Here is a 17578-nt window from a genome sequence, read left to right as displayed (position 1 = left end):
CACGCCCCCTGACACCTGTCTGGGGGAGGGCTATGCCTCACCTAGCTCATGTCTACCTGTCAGAGCCCTGACTCCTCTGACCACGCCCTCTGACACGTGGAGTCCTCTGGAATTTTGTGGATACGCCCTCTTAGGGGAGGGTTTTCAAATAACCACGCCCAGCGACGGATCGGTGTCTTTTATTGGGCTGAGAGGAGTGCTTTAGTCTTTCCGCGCTGCTGATTTGTGTGGCTGCGCATGATGGGAGTTATAGTGTGCAGACACTGCGATGCCTCCTATTCCTTTTCACACTTTAATGGTTCTGCTGCACGTCCCATCAGGCTCAGCCAGCTTGTAAGTTTTGGTCCATTAGAACCCTCTTTTGTAATCCATGAATGAGTTAAAACCGTGACGCGTTTGGGTGCCTAGTGTTCCACTTCCGCGGCAAGACCTGGCTGAGGGCCGTTGGAGTTGTAGTCTAAGGGGCTGCATAGAGGAGCACCTGGAGCCTGAAATGGGAATCTGGTGACGCTGGTGGAGTTTAGGGGCTAACAAAATACAGAAGGGAAGTTTATTTCACAGGAGGGGTGGTGGATGAATGAAACAGCCTCCCAGCAGAAGTGGTAGGGGCTAGTACATCTAAGACGAAATGTGTTTATAGCAGGAAAAATGGGCAACTAGATGGAGGGAACGGGGCTGATCTGCCGGCAGGTTCTGTTACCTGAGTGATGAGAGTAGCTGTGCGGTGGCTGGGGATGTGCAGATAGCCAGAGGGGTAACTGTCTGTGTGTCTTACTCGCAGTTCCACATTCAGCCACCAGGGTGCCTTGCATATGAAGGGGCATATGAAGGGTTTGGGTGGTATTTATACGGTCAGGGGAGGCTGCCTGTGCCGCGTTTAGGGTATTTGATTCGATCCCTCTGTGAGGACTGGGTGTTCCACGTTGGGCTCTAACGGTTATTATATACTGGGCCGCTTGGTAATACACATTACTACTATACGGTACAGAAAACATTCCGAGCACCCAGAAAACAGACATCAGGGGACGACAAACGGACAGAGGGATTTTGGTCCCAAAGAGGGACTGGCCCTTCTAAACCGGGACAATTGGGAGGTATATGTTTGGGTAACCCCTCTCTGGTATGAGATTTGGGGCACGAGGCAGGAGCGTTTTACCCCAACGAATAACCTCCTTCATACAACATTGGATATCGTTACAACCGGAACCAAGGCTCAGGCGTGCGCGTCACATGATCCACAACTCTCAGCATGCTCAGCCAGACCGTCTCGACTCAGCATTGTTGTGGCAGACGTTTCCTCGTATCTCACACCTAAACCATAAAAACTCCCCGAACCGGCTTCTCCAGGAGGGAACGTGCGGCTGAAGTTAACCCTTTGGGGGTTATGTCCGGTTCTCATTGTTTTATTGGGTGGCTGTTTAAAGCGCCAGTTATCCTGTTTAGAATACGGTTCTAGAGCAAAAGATACACAGGGGGCTATGATTAAAGAGTGCAAAGTGGTCTCCATATCGCCATAGCAACCAGTGAGCCAGTCCAGTCGGCAGGATTAGTCCATTGGTTGCTATGGTGAGGAGACTACAATGTACCAAATCCCCCAACCTGGCTTGTTTTATTTCTCTCATAAACATAGAAAGAGTTAAATTCCATTTAAAGGGACGCCGCAGCCATCGCATGCACTTTAATGCACATGGTAGGATGCGGTCCCTTTAAATCTTTGTGGTGTTTTCCCACCCGCTTGCAAATGCATACTAGTTGCCCCTTTGCCTGCCCCCAGCTATTTTCCAGACACCTGTGCGCATTAATGGAAGGCTTCAAGCTCCCAATTAGTGGCGAGAATCTTTGGACCATAGAGGAGAAGGGCAGCTGCATCTGTACGGCTGCAGCTTCTACCACTAAGTGCTTTTTTATTCATTCTTAAAGTACACATCTGCATTCTTCTTTAGTTGGGGTGTCAATAAACCGTCCCTTTAACTCTCTCTGACACGGAGGGGCAAAGATGTCGAGGAAGGGGTGGGTCGCAGCAGAAGATGGCTCCAGGGTCCGTATGGATCGCTCTTTTCTCCTGCTCCCCAGTTGTAGAGACACAGGAAGTGTCATGCTATGATGTCATAAGCCAGCAATAAGCCATTGCATGTGGCCAATGGTGCACACCCTGGCTCTCTGTATCAGTGAACCGCAAAATCGTTGTGCGAGGAACCTGCGCTGGCAGAAGCTCGTAACTGTGGTCTTATACGGGGCACTTTTGTTTTAGAGGGCATGTTAGAAGCATACCTCCCAACAGTCCCAGTTTTCAAGGGACTGTCCTACTGCCTGTCACAAAGCAACAGTATACCTGAAACAGTCACGTGAAGTACAGGCGACAGTCATCCCATCATACAGTAAAACAATATTTTACTTTGTGACATTTAGGAGAATAATGTAATCTATCGTTATTGTGACCTGCAGAGGCCCTGCGATCCCCTCACGCCCAGCAAACATTCCGAGCTCCCAGAAAATATGGGCATCAGGGGAGGAAAAAGTGGGGCAGAGGGATAATGGACAGTCCCCATGGGTATTCTTGGAAAATATGGAAGCGACAGCAAGTGCTACATGGGCTACTGAGGCAACTACACCTTTAGCCATACAGTTCATCCACCCCTGTTCCACACTGGAACACCATGAAGCGAGCGCCCCCTGCTGGAGACCCGTAAAATGTAGACAGGCCACTGATCTTAATATTCAGCTATTTGCACTAGGAGAGGTATCCTTGGCTCCACCACTTGGTGGCAGCATTGCTCACAATATCTAACCAGGACCAAACGGTGCTTTTGTGACTGCTCCAGCACAGCAGAAACATCTACTTGAACACAGGTGACCTCATTCAGGATACTTTAACCTCCTGACAAGTTGTAATAGACATCCTTGTGAAAGTAAAGTAAAGTTAGGATGCAGAACAGGTGTAACCACGAAGTTACGCAGATCACTTATTGAACGTGTGAGTTTATTAACCCGCTTGTTGACTGGTATGAAACACACGCAATATCTTTAACACTCCATTCCCACCTCTGCATCCCATCACAACCGCCCCCCCATTCCACGGACGGTCCTACGCAGCCAGATCGTACACCCCCAAACTTTTAACAGCAGCCGGTGGAAAGCTTTGGCCTGGATTGCTACGGCTGTCAGGCTCCGTATTGACCGCGAAGGATATTATAGATCTGTTGCCTGTAAAACGCATTAGTAGGGGGCAGACAGTAATTGTATTAGAGGGGGTATTAAGAGCTATGAGCTGGCCCATGACCAGAAAGCCCTGTCCTCCATGTCATTACCTTTTCGGTTTCTGTACAGATAGATGAATCTCGTTACAGTTACCAGCCCTTTCTAGAGGACCAGACTTATCTAACCCATTACTTAAATACCCCCCCCCCCATTGATACTAAACTACACAGAATGTATACACAGTCATTAACATAACATCCACTAATCGCCCACCATGCCTTTACCAATCAAATCATATACCCGAGTGACACCAACGCAATAAGTATCCGAGCCCAATTACAATACAGGACACGATGTGGACACAAACATATTTAATTAGAAATTGAACTGACATCTGTACATTCCAAAAGAAAAACAAACACCCATTCGTACATCCCGGTGAGGAGTCCTCTGCTACAGTATAAATAGACAAATCAAAGAGGGTGATCCTTGTAGACAAAAGATACTTCATTGCCCCTGAAACACAGGACAGAGATGGGCAACGTTGGCATGTTGATTAACACTTGAGATGTTGTGAAGCCAGGCTGGGTATTCATTCATTCACCTTCAGCAGGTGGGGGCAAGAATGAAATTTTGGGAATGGATCAAACAGTTCAAATTACAAGCAAAAGAAGATGGTACTTTTCTTACAGCATAATCTCAATACTCCAGATTCCCCCCTTAAGCTTTGGGGACACTAGTGGTCCACACTTACTATCTAAGCCCATAATTAAAGTGCAGCGCGGTGTTTAAGGTGATGACCCATCCGCACGTCCCGGCTATTCAGCGCCCTGAACCTGCAATTTTAAAACACCGAACCCGCGGGGGGTATTTAACTGGTTACATTCATGTGAAAAGGGGCCGAACACTGTTTTCTCACTTTTTGATACTGCATTTTTGGGAAGACCCACGAGTCTTAAGCGTTTGGGTTGATGTAAGTGTCACACAGTTTGGCGAGTGATGCCAGCAAAACCACATTTTAACCCTTAGAACACAAGTGATAAGAATAAGGGTTAAACTGTGAATGAAGTGGTTTTAGAGAATTTTAATATACTAATAAAAGTAGTTTTTGGATCCAGAGCGGTCCGTTCTTGCCCCAGAAGCTATCGCAGTGGGCAGCGCGTCCCGCCAGTCGGAATAGTTACTGCAATCGAGTAGGGAGCCTGCGGCTTATAACCTCTGAGATCTCCCATGATCCTCCTGCACAGGCTCGCAGAGGATTCTGGGAGTACAGCCAAGAGCCACAGACCAAGGAGGTGGTCATCGGCTAAAGCCTACTCTAAGAGGCAAGGTGCGTGAAGACGGGGAGAGTTTGGAGGGATGTTCGGAGAATACGAGACTGAAACAGGAAGCCGAGGAGAGAGGAGATGGGGAGGGCAGGGAAGACCAACGTCTTCCTCTTAAGGGTTAAAACAAAAACTGTAAAAAATATATATAAATTTAGAGTCTCATAGAGACAGAACGATCCCATTTCCCCTCTCCTATCTAAGACATGAAAGCCCAGGGAAGGGGAGAGCGCCAGGTAGGGAGGGGCAGCAGAAAGCCGCCATCGTTTAAAGCTCGTCTTTTGGTGAGGCGGCGTCATCATCATCCTCTTCCTCATCCTCCTCTTTATCTTTCTCCTCTGCCTCATCTTCATCCTCCTCTTCCTCCTCTGGCTCCTCCTCCTGGGGCTCTTCCTCCTTCCTTTTCTTCTCTTCCTCCTCGTGTTTCTTGCGCTCCTCCTCATCCTGTTGCTCCTTCATTTTCTTTTCTGCTTCCTATTGGGATGAGAGCAGTAAAAACGTTAATTCCGATCCAAGATCATTAACCCCTGACAACCAAATTACAGATGCAGGAAGTTACTAAAGAGGGGATTATAATTTATAATCCATCACTGGGCAGAGAAGACATTAAAACTAATTACACATTAGCCATTTATGTTGCAGTTACAGAACACGGGCATTCTGCTTGTAAAGCGCATGGGTGCCGCGGCTCGCAGTACAATAAAGGCTGACGGAAGGAGTATCGATGGTTCTGTATTACTGTACAGCATTCAGAGGCTGTCTCTATAACAGGCGGAATACACCTATTCCTATATAGGTTGCCGTGGTTGATTTTGCATTGTGTAGAATAGATCTCCGCTTCGACCTACCTTCGTGACACCCCAGGTCTCGTTGCCGTACTCCTCGGCGTATTTCTCGTCATCGGTCAGCAGGAAGTTGTCAAAAATGGTGCCGGATTTCACCTGAAAGATAGTAATAGTTATGGAGGGTAAGAGGCAGTCGTGTTTGCGATGCATTAAAAAAGGTACGGCGGTATAGAATACAGAGGCGAGCGCCCATTCACAGTCTTTACCTGCCATAAGTCGAGGCCAACGTACGCGAAGCTGTCGTACTGGTAGATGGTGGGATCCGGGGTGTATTCGGGGTTATCGATCTCTGGGTGCACCCACTTTCCTTTGTAGTCTGGGTTGTCGATCTGACGAGGTTTCCAGTCTCCCTACAGATTAAGAGTAAGAACCCTTTCAATGACAGCGTTAACCGCACAGCGATCCGGCGTCCCATGAAACCAGCTTCACGCCAGCCAGACGCATCGCTCTCGTTATGTTTCATACATTCCCGGGGCTGGCGTGACTCCACTATGCGTTTAACCCAACACTTCCCTGAAGTGCAGCAGAAGATACTGACCTTGTATTCCGGGTTCTGGATCACAGGTGGCTCCCACTCTCCATCCATCTCCTCGTCCCAGTCTTCTGGCTTCACAGCATCAGGGTCGGGGATGTGCTCGGCTTTGTCCCAGTCCTGCGGATCATGCGCAATATTAAAGGCAACATTCCATCTATATGCGCTACACTGAAACACTTTTGCCCGATGTACTGTATTGGCCATCAGACTGTTTTAAAGGGGCATTACGACTGTTCCTAGCTCAGCCATATAACACTAAACATCCAAGGGGCCACGTGGCCCAGGCACTCACGTCTGGCTTCTTGTCCTCTGGGTCGTCGATCTTTGGGCGCTCGTCCCAGTCGTCTGGCTTCTTTGCCTCGGGATCTTTGATTTTCTTGGGTGGCAGGAAGTCCCAGTCGTCTTCCAGGCTTCCAGACTCCACCTTGCTGTTGTCGATCTTGACTTCGTAGGTATTGTCTGGCCTCACAATCAGAGTGTACAGGTGGGTGTATACATCATCCTGGGGAAAGGACGAGGATTTAGAAACATGCGCAAGAGAAGCCCGGCTAACAAAGCCATTCATTTCATTTACAGTCTTCAATACAATAACCCCCCGATCAGCTTACCTTACAACGGATGTCTTTGTTAATCTGGAGGTTCTTGCCCTTGTAGTTGAAGATCACATGTACCTTCTTAGTAGGAGGACCACAGATATCAGGACCTGGAAGAGCGGCAACTATTTAATAAACGCGCCCATGGAGACCCAGACAGCAGATATACGCGCAAGATAATTAAAGGCAAACGACCAGTTATGTTTTATGTTCTGTTAATTAGTAGAAAACGGAATGTTACCCGAGAAGCCCTAAAGTAATAAAGCTTTCCAAGCAATATGGCCGACCTCATCTACAGCACAGAATAGCCCAGTGCAGCTCTAAAGAAATACCAGTTTTATTAATAAATATGTATATTTTGCGGCTCAGACACGCACCAAACATGATGTTGTACTCGGAGTCTCCATGCATTTCTTTCTGGTCCAGACTGGAGGGGAAGAGCTTGACGTATCCCCCTCCGCAGTCGATGTTCTGCTCGTGCTTCACGCTGAACTGCACCACCAGCGTCTTGTCTTTATTGGAGAAGGAGTCGAAGCCGGCAGACTGGGCGTAGAAGCGGGCGTCCTGGCTCGTTTGGAGACCTGGAATATAAGGAGATCGTAAATGCTACAGCAGTAAAGCGTGGCTTCCCCACCAACAAACAAACATCTTCAAAGCGTCTGTCACTGTCAGGGTTACACCTAGACTGGAACCGGTTCTAGATCCGACCGCTCCCACAACAGCGACACCAAGACATGAAAGCGACGCATGTCCCTCCTATTAGGAAGGGACATGAAAAACATGGCTGTCCTACCCATCAGTGATGGGATTTACATGACAAGGAGCACAGAAAGCCTGGCCACCTGAGGACAGCATGGGGGGGTCTGGGGATTCCTTTGGCATAACCCCCCCCCCCGGGGACACAGCAAGGGGACTCACCTTTGTCTTTCTCTGCATCGCCATAGAACTTCCCGGCAGTCACCTTGAACTTTCCATAGTCAGTTTTATGTTTCGATTCCACCCAGCGCTGCGTCCACCCATCTGGGGAGGAAAAAAAAAGTTAAAAAAAATCCTACACTTCCCAAGATGATCCATTTAAAGCGTGCCCGCAGTAATCTTTACTGATCTAGAAGCATTGTGCAATAATGAAGCCATGTTTGATTCCACCTCTGTGTATACAGTGCAAGGGCCAATAACCAGAACATTCCGAAGTCACTTAGGACAATGTCATTTTAGCCACCATGGCCACGATGACACAAAGGGTTCAGCCATTTATCTGTTCACCGTAATTAAACCTCCTGCAACGCCCCCCCCCACGGAATAGAAGCTCAGCTACCCCCAGGGGGAAACACACACATACACACTAACATCCATGTGTTAATTAACTAGCAGGTAATTTAACACAGACACTAATTAAAAAAAAGGAAATTACTACTAAGTGCGTAAAGAACGGCACAAGAGTCATTCATAAAATAAGGCTGCGTCTATCGGTAAACCCAGCCGGTATCGGCCCGCCGCAGGCCCACGGCGTAACGTTTAATGTGCCGAGTGCGGCTCCGTAGGCCTGACTCTGCTTTCTCTTTCGACACACGGAAGGGGGGGGTGTTGGGAGGACATTGATGCGTCGGGGCTCCCCCCGCCGGCTTCCAGAACATTCAGCAGCCTCTATGCATCTGCATGGGGACCGGGAGGAAGTAAGGAGGATGAGTCAAGAATAGGGAGGAAAGAAGGATCAGGATATGTAGATGAAGCCAATAGGAACCGTTTTTAACCCTTTGTGTCTGAGGATCCAGCTACCTGCACCCTCCCTGCAGCCATCAGCAGAATCCGGGGCTATCAAACGGCCGGCAGTTAAAGGTCTGTTAATATGCGGCTTATGGCATCATTTATTACATTAATCTTTTGTGCAGAGGAAGTCGTTCACCTGGGAAGGAAGGACTGTGGGCTGAGGCAGCTGGAAGGTTGTAAGTCCACCTCTGAGGCTTAGCTGTAGGAGGGGTTATTGCGCAACCTCCTGCCCCCACAGGGGTATATTGTATAAAGAGCCAAATAGGGGACCATACTTAGTACACAAGGAAATGTAACACATGGCCCCTACTACTGCAGATGGGGGAAGCTTATATCGCCCATCACAGCAACGGTTATTAAAGATGGGGCCACAGGGTCTCTTACACCCACATCATTCTACTACAGGAACCTACACAATAATGTATATTCTATACAGCCCCATCCCCAGGCTCTCACAGGTCATTACTACAGGATACGGGCCAATGGCTAATTACTATTAAACCTGACTGACGGAAAAGGACACCCTGCCACAAGCAACTGTCTGATCAGAGGGCTGCCCTCAATCCTTCCAATAACCCCATATGCGGAGGGGCTAGAACTTTCTAGAACTACCCGCACACAATGCCCTGGTACTGACCCAGTCGAAACTGGTGCAAGCATGCAGCCAAGGGCTAGAAATGGAGACACCAGCAGAGATATTTGCTTTGGTTTCCATAGTGACTGCACCGCAATAGGCACTTAGTTTCTCTTTTCATTAAGACATGGATGTGGGAATGGGAATAGGATACAGAACTTAAGGTCAGTTTAAAAGCAAACAGCATCAGCCACATGCATAGCAACAAAAGCTACAGTCACCCCGCGATACCCGGTGAGAAGCAGCCAAAGCCCCACACGCTCCACGCAGAGCACAGAAGCCCCATTAGCCCGGATGACCCCTAATGCCCCTTCCCTCATCACCAGCTACAGACACTTAGCGTGTCAATCATTACAACGGCCCCGGGATAATACCTCCATCATTAAACTCCTCCTTGAAGTAGACGGTGGGTTCGGCGGTGGAGAGAGCCGCAAGGAGCGGTAGGATAAGGACGGCAGCACGGGCCATGTTAGAGCCCTAAGTCACCTGTCACGAACAGCGTCTAGAAACCAGTGAGCGCCTGCAGTGGGCTCTCGGTGGCTCTTATATGCCTGCGCCGCTCCCACCCTTCCCTCGGGGTTCCATTGGCTGTCAGGACACCGGTGTCTGCTTCTCATTGGTAAGACATTCTTGCCACTCAAGGCACCCAGATGGCTGCTTCGGATTGGTTGTGTAGGCGTCCAATCAAAGAACACCACGCAGGGGCCTCCTACTAGTCGTCTCTTGGTTGGCTGTTGGAAGAGGGGGGGTTGTGAGATGTCAACTCACGTGGCCGGTGGCGAGCGAAGCGTTCCGCAGGATCTCTTCCGGCTGAGGGGCGTGGCCCCAAATGCTGCACAATTACATGGAATCATTAGCAGCATTTAATGATATGTTATAGGATCCGGAACCCGTCCCTATAGACGGAATACAGCGAATCCCGGTCTGATCAATACGGAGATCGCCGGCCGTGCAAACAGGGCAGACACCAGAAATTCGGGGCCTCGCCCATCTCTCCGCTCACACCGGGGCCACAAGCCCCCAGTCCCCAGAATGAGGCCATGTGGGGCCAGTACGTGCAGCAGGTCAATGAGAGCCCCCATTCTTTCTGCCCCCCTCCCCCTTCAATGCCCAGATGCCCCTTATATCAATCTGGCGAGGAGCCTTGTTTTCAGGGGCAGTTATTAATATAAACCCCGCGGAGGGCCATGTGTCAAAATAACCAGATCTGTGGAGCAAAAGAGTCCTTTTTACATATACATATTTTGCTGATCATAGCAGTTCTTTGATGAAACGACATCGTGAACCAACGTACAACGGTGTACACTACCGGCAGCGTCACTGCGGATACACATCACTTGGGCTATAGATATATTCACTTTACTGAGAGGGTGGTAGATAAGTGGAACAGTCTCCCAGCAGAAGTGTTAGAGGATAATAAAGCCAGGGGATTTAAACGTGCATGGGACAGACGGCTCCTGAAAGGCCGACTGATTAAGGGACCGCGTTGGGTACGACAGGAGGTTACGATGCACACGGCGCTGTACAATAATGTGACCGGGCATTAACGGGAACAGCGACCAGAATTAACACAGGAAATAAACCGCCTTCTGCCCCAAACAGCCTCCGCTACACAACACCCACTAGTGTCAGGCCCACTCATGATCTGGGCTGCACTCCACCCGCTATTCTAGCCAGCAAACCCTCAAACACTGTCTCCGGTGTCGTCTACCACTTCTGCTGGAAGGCAGCTTCAGGTTTTCGCCAACCCCTTAGAGCAGAGGGAGTTCACAGATGTTCCATATTGGTTATATTTCTATATAAATTCTCTTTATAAACAAAAAAAGAGTCGATTCTAGTTTTTAGCCGGCACCGGAGACCTCCGTGGGGCTTCCTGGACTGGTCAGGGGGATCCAACTTCACCAAACCCCCCACTGCTCGCAAAAAAACGGGACTGTTTCTCACTGACAGTCCTGATTATCTTGGGAAGGAGGCCTGTGGGGTTTTTTTTGCATTATTTCACTCTATCGCTGTTCCAAGCTTCTTTTATGCGCCAAACCTCTAATTAATGTCTGTTTACAGTGTTTACCTTCAGTAATATCCTCCCGGAGGGTGATCCGTTACCCAGCGGTTGTGGTCCCTCTGGAGGATTTGCTGAAATGATTGTTTTATTTGTGTTGATGCTATAAATGAGATCGTTACTCAGTGCCAGACATAGAAACACAGAACCTGCCGGCAGATCGGCCCCATTCGGCCCCCGTCTAACCGCCCGTTTCTCCTGCTGTAAACACTCAGACCTTAATCAGTCGTTGGTCACTGTATTAACCTTTACCACTTCTGCTGGGAGGCCTTTCCATTTATCTATCACCCTCATTTCATTCCATCTAATCCTCCGACCCTAGCGTTAGATTACGGCCTCTTGTTGTAACATTTCTCTTCCTTTGAAATAAACGTCCCGTCTGAGGATAGTGGGAGTTGTCACTCTGGTGGTTTATGTGTAAAGTAATAGCTGCAATACCTGTTTTGCCCTCGTTATTATTATTAAACGTGGGGGCTAAGCGTCCAATGGTTGCTATGGCGATAAGACCACTTTTCCAGCTTTGCATCAGGAATACTCCACAGATCCAGCCCGATGTCCTCCTTACTGTGCGTTGGATACCAGCCGCTGCCTCATCGCAGGCGCCTCCGTGCGTATAATCCCTTCGCTGATGCACTGAGATAGTCTGCAGAATCTACCCCCGCCCAAGCACACGTCCAGCGCTGGCCCTCACAGCAGCTCCAGGGGGTCTTACGGGACCCCGTGGCCAAACATCTGTCACCGCACGCCATTTACTTAGCGTCAGTCAGCTACAGTGCTGGAGCTTCACCCGGAGAGCTGCCAGGTATGGCTCAACCAATAGTTGCCATGGTGATAAGACCACGTTTAGAACAGCAAGCTCTCACGTATAGGGATGAATATATAATATATCCATGTATCGTGCGGCTTAATCCCACAGACAGAGGATGGGATAATAGCGGGAACCGACGCTGGCACAGACATCAAATCAGGACACCAAATAAAATTCCATAGCAGCCAACAGTCCCATACTTGAGGGGGAAGCCCTGACAACCAGGCTCGTGGGCCAAATCCAGCACTACGCTTGTAGATACAGAGATGGAGATGGGAGCAGCGGTTCGGCGGCCGCGCAGGACTCGTCTACCAATAAACGCATCTCCCGCAAAGCAAAAGAGCTCTTAAACTGGAACTCTCCGCCACCACGTGCCTGTCGGTGCTTGCGAGGGCCGCCGGTGCTTACGAGGGCCGGCATGTGCCTTTAAGAACATAAAGCCAAATACGTGGCAAAGCAAAAAGCTAATTATCCTAAATAAACATTCTAGTAATTATTTGGCGTAATCCCCATCGCTAGAATAATTATATAAAAAAAAAACCTGCGAGATTCTATTTTCTGGAGTTCCGAAAAATAGTAAATTTAACGTTCCTTTTATTTTTTGTTTTTTATTTGCATTTTTTTCTCCATGTTTTTTTTTTTGTTTGTTTTTTTCCTCAAGGAAACAAATTACGGTGAAAAGGAAGCTGTCCGGTATCTGATGTTTTGCAACAGCTTGCGACGAGGTGTCCGCTTCTGATTGGCTGCTCCACGGAGCGTGCCCTGCATGTCCACAGGGCATGTACACACGTAGACGTATTGTCTCAGCTGGGTGTCTCAGCTGTGTGTATCTACTATTTAGCAATCTCTACGAGGAGAGCTGGAGGGACTTCTGCTGCCTGTCTGTGCATTGTGATGCTTTTAGATTGTAAGCTCACGAGCCAGGGCTCTCAGAAGCCCACCACCTCGGCCAGGAACTTTGTGCCACACGGCTAGATCGTTAGCTCGCCGGCAGGTGTATGAGTATGCGCGATTGTATCTTTATGTGTATGTTACCCGGCCCATATATCATTGGTCGGTGCAACGCTTAATAAATAGAGATTAATCATATTTCGGGGATATTTTTCTAGTTTTTGGTGTCCTATAGCTGCAGAAAGTCTAGTTTTTGTTTGATTATCATGGATTTATTGCAGTGGCTAGTACTGAATGAAGGTTGGCCAGCTGGGTTCATTAGTGGGCTTCGTGTCTTCCAGTTCCCACCCTACAAGCTCAACTCTTACCTTTGGGAGAAGCTGCAGCCCCAGAGCCACTTATTGACCGCTGGAAGCCATTGCTTAATAGGCAAACGATCCCGTCAAAAATCAATGGGAACGGTTTCTGCACATAGGCACGGGGGTCTCGTGGGACGCCCCCCGCCAGAACCCTCCCAGGGCCCGTCCTGGTGCAGATTACGCCATGAGAAACATCCCACTCTACCCATCTGTGGCCAGAAGGTCTTCATCTCCACCGGTGGGGCCTTCCTGCCAGCGGCCCAGAACCTCCACCAAACATAAAAGCCACCCAAGCCCACTGGCCAGAGGACCGAACGTTTCCCACAAATCCTATTCCTTACTGTAGTCAGAGGGCCGGGGGCTGTTACTTTATCTAATGTAACAATTTCTCTCTGGGCTTCACGGTATCAGATACATTGTATCAACGGAGACGGATCCCACCAAGCCCAAGTTGATTTGATCTCATTTTCTGTAGCTGCTGATTGGCTGCTGACATCATCATCAGCTCTCTTCTCAGCCAATCGGTCGAGACTCTCACTGCTCCTGCACCGAGGATTGCTTTTTTTATGGTTCACAAGGTTCTGGTTGAAGGACCTACTTAAGATCCCCTCTACCGACAGAAGATAGGAATCACTGTCTGTTGGCGAGCGAGCAAGCAGTGCCGCTCGCCCCAAGGAAGCAGCTCGTTGTCAAATACAAGCTGTTTTCTCAAACTTTTGGGACATTGGAAAAATAACTTTAAAAAGAAGCCGATTCCAAAGAGAAAGGGAACTATAATGGGGAATGGAAGCCACCGTGTCCTCATGGCACCATCTGAGAGCGACCGTCCAGGAGAAGAGCCGTCGGCTGAGAGTTTCTGAGTTTGGGTCTCGGGGAGCCGCGGGTTTTCGTTTTGAACGATCCTCGCCTTCTTTTATTCTGCGGTTTGATGGAGTTTTTATTAGTTTTCGGAGCTTCCTCTTGAGTTTTATTGCCTGAGAATGGCTGCTCGTTACAATCTTCAGGCCGGGCTCTTATCATAGCCCCGCAGTACGTGCCAGGAAGCGATATGAACTGCCCACGGCCGCGACAGCATCTGGTAACCCCCCGCGTGATCCCACTACTACCTCAAAAAGAAGAAGACCACGGCGTAGGAGCCTTGGGCTCTATATAACCAGATTTATAATGACTTCCCCCCCACATGATCTATACAGTATTTATATATACCATATATATATATATAATCCGCGTGACTCTAATGGTGGGTGAAGCCACCGATACATTAGTTAAAGAGGGTCGGACTCAGAGGCTTACAATCTAGAGGAGACAAGCTACTAAAAGTTTAATATACGCGTAAACGTAAGTGAATAACACGGCAGCCGGACTCCGATCCAACCGTCATAAAATAAAACACCGGCGGGTTACGCGCAGCTCTCCAATGCATTAAAGTATATATTTAAAGGGACAGCGCGCCATTTTTTTATTCAATTTAATTTGTAAAAATATTCACAAGCTTGTGAGCGGGACCCTCCGTGTCTAATGTATCGGGTGGTCTTAGCCTGTCCGCTCTGGTTCTGTCGGACCCTTTGTGTGTAACGGGTTCGGCCCATCAGATATACGTAAACCCCGGAGAATGGAACGTTAAACGTCATCTTCGGACTGCAGCGAGGCGGCAAAGTTTGGGTGCGACTGTCCCTTTAAAGCTGCCGTTCCACTTAAACAAAACATTAATTCCATGAACGGGGAGAAGCTCCGTCATTTTATCCCCTTATTCCCAGAATTATTTCTGGGATGGGTTTGGATATTTAATATTATTTAGTCATTTCATTTCACAGAAGCGATACATTTAGGAGAGTTACCGCCTAGTTCGCGTGTATTTTTTACGTGATTCTTATCTCAATAAATATAATTAATATCGCAATTGTCTCAAATTGTTAACGTGTTGAGTAAATGGCGAGCGTGTTTTGCAGCGTGTGAAGACGTGAAACGCACACGCGGGGGCCCCTGTGTCTGACGCAAGACGCGCCCCGGCGTTGGGTGGGATTCCGGCCCCCTCATTAACAGCTCGTGTTGTGAAACTGAAGCCAAGCGGCCGGTGTCTTAACTGCTGAAGTTTTGCAACCGAAACCGCGGGGTCTGCAAGAGACAGAAAGCGAGGGGTCAGGAAACGGAGAGATAAGGAGGCCGGAAACTGTTAGAAAGCCTCACGAAATCCTAACAGACCCTGAACTATTACCCCACTACCCCCCCAAATCCTAACAGACCCTGAACTATTACCCCACTACCCCCCCAAATCCTAACAGACCCTAAACTATTACCCCACTAACCCCCCCCCACGGACATAACACGTTGCCCCATTTATCAATCAGCTCTGTAGCGTGATACAGAAATGTCAAATCCCTTACAGGGGGTCTTCCCGGTCTGCCCGGCCCCGCATTAATTCGCTTCACACAATATAGCACATCGGGACCCCCCTCCTATGGCAGCCACTGCTGGGGCAATTTTTCTGACCCCCAGCGATGCATACCTGGGAAGATTCGGGATGCGGGGGGGGGCTGCAGTGGGTTCTCCTTTGGAGAGGGACCCCGGAACAGGAAGACGGGGGACCCCAACACTTTTGGAGAACCAACCCCTAATCTTTGCACGCCGGAGCTGAGAAGCACGAGCACCCTGGGCGTCACAGACAAAAAAAGAAATAAATAAATAAACTATATCTATTCTTTGCGGGTGAAGCGATGCGGATCTGAGATCAGCCAATGGCGGCGTGGATGCGTTTCCACTCGGTATTAGTGATCTGATGTGGTGATCGCGCATGATGAGAGTATTATGAGTTGTCAGAGTTTATAAAGCTGCCTGTCGTGGCGTGAGGGGGGCTTCTCTCACGGGACCCCATTAAATGCCTGTCTACGGGGGACGCCTGCTGATGGCAATGGAGTTTAACCCCTGCTTAACCAGTAGCTGGCAGGAGAGCTCACGGCTGACGTTTGGGTTGAGTTTATTTGAGTGCCAGACATACATCACGACGCAGCGCAGAACACATCAGCAGCTTCAGCGAGCACACACAGCGGCAGCATCTGTATAACATATAACATACAGAATACATAGAAGCCTCATCATACAGAAAAGACATTTACTCCGCTCCGGGGGGGGGCAGGAATAACACCGAAGGGGGGCGCGGGCCGAGTGGACAGGGATACAGTAAAAGTCCAACACCCTGGTGGATGTATGCGGAACTGCAAGTCAAACCCAGACCTTTAAATAAGAGCTACCCAGGGGCAGTTGCCCCCTTAATACCCCCCCCCGGTATGTTAATCCATCTTCAGTCCCAATCCATTTAGAACTGTTGGCAAGTATGGGTACTGGAAAGTTTGCTTCAGAACAGCATCCATATAGTTATAATTGACCTGAAAACCGTACGGCAGAAAGAAGCCCCCTCCCCCACTGCCATATTAGATCACGTATGTTAACATGATATAGAAACATGGAATCTGCCGGCAGATCAGACGCATTCGCCCGTGTAATCGCCCGTTTCTCCTGCTGTAAACGCTCAGACCTTAATCAGTTTGAGGTCTCAACTCTACCGCTTCTGCTGGGAGGCCATTCCATTTATTTACCACCCGCTCAGTAAAAAGAAAAATCTATAAAAGAACTGACAGGTTGGTAAATATAGAAATTACCACGAATAGAAATCACAAAGATGGCCATCCCATTCTCAATATAACAAAAATAAGTATTTCCTGCTCAGCGATTTCAATCAAACACAGAAAAACTTTCATCAACATTCGGATCTCAGAGAAAGGGAGAGGGGCGCGCAGAACCACACAGACTTTATTAAGGACGCACGTAGCCATCTTGATATTTATAGAGCTGGGTGACCTTTTGGTGGAGTTGGCATCAGAACCTGCAAGATCAGAAGCTGCCCTGTTTGTTTCTTATCCCATATGTGTTATTTTTTTTTAACAAAGCCATATAAAAACAGAATTCTCCGGCTGATCGGCCCCATTCAGCCCGTCTAGTCGCCTGTTTTAACTGCTGTAAATCCCTAATCAGTCTTAGATTCAGGAGCCATATGCCTGTACCATGCATGTTTAATATCCCTCAGCGTATTAGCCTCTACCGCTTCTGCTGGTTATCCGCTCCACTCATCTACCACCCTCTCAGTAAAGTGACAAATCCTTACATCTGAGACTCTGCCTGTAGTTTTGGATGATGAGATCCTGTTCTCACATTCCTCCTCTCAGATCTTTACTATTATTTGTCATGGCAGCCTAGCTAACTTTGTTATTTTTCCTCTATCTCGTTACATTGATGGCGGCGGCTAAAACACATAAAAGGGCAGAAATGTGCAAGACGAAAAATCGTTTTTAAACCACAGCCCTCCGATACACCGCAAACAGATGGAAGACTCACATGCTTTGACGCAAGCAATAGGGCAGCTTGAGCCCTGCGAGACACCGTAGGTTCAGATTTCCGCTTAAACTACAATTCCCAAGACTCTCGTTCTATCTTTGGCACAGTAGGGCATCATGGTAGCTGTAGTCCAGCTCCTCCCGACTGCGTCTAAACGCAAGGAGGATGGCGCATG

General features: G+C 48.7%; 1 protein-coding gene across 1 annotated transcript; it reads right to left on the bottom strand.

Moving 5' to 3' along the window:
* Positions 1-3554: 3554 nt before the first annotated feature.
* On the bottom strand, positions 3555-9415 carry CALR (calreticulin). The gene is made up of 9 exons (XM_053462234.1): positions 9272-9415; positions 7415-7516; positions 6874-7077; positions 6512-6606; positions 6196-6405; positions 5907-6020; positions 5575-5718; positions 5372-5464; positions 3555-4997 (listed from the first exon to the last, which is right to left on the bottom strand). Exons 1-9 carry the CDS (start codon positions 9363-9365, stop codon positions 4791-4793), a joined length of 1263 nt encoding a protein of 420 aa, XP_053318209.1. The 5' UTR covers positions 9366-9415; the 3' UTR covers positions 3555-4790.
* Positions 9416-17578: the final 8163 nt, after the last annotated feature.

This window comes from Spea bombifrons, chromosome 4 (assembly GCF_027358695.1).
Source record: "Spea bombifrons isolate aSpeBom1 chromosome 4, aSpeBom1.2.pri, whole genome shotgun sequence".
Classification (NCBI taxonomy): domain Eukaryota; kingdom Metazoa; phylum Chordata; class Amphibia; order Anura; family Pelobatidae; genus Spea; species Spea bombifrons.
This window is presented reverse-complemented; position numbering and strand designations above follow the sequence as displayed.

Bases quoted from the DNA above. Each gene is read 5' to 3' on its own strand.
- CALR (XM_053462234.1), bottom strand. From the start codon at position 9,365: ATGGCCCGTGCTGCCGTCCTTATCCTACCGCTCCTTGCGGCTCTCTCC. The intron at 6,406-6,511 runs GTAAGCTGATCG...TCCTTTCCCCAG, and splicing joins ACAAAGACATCCGTTGTAAG to GATGATGTATACACCCACCT. The intron at 5,465-5,574 runs GTAAAGACTGTG...ACTATCTTTCAG, and splicing joins TTGGCCTCGACTTATGGCAG to GTGAAATCCGGCACCATTTT.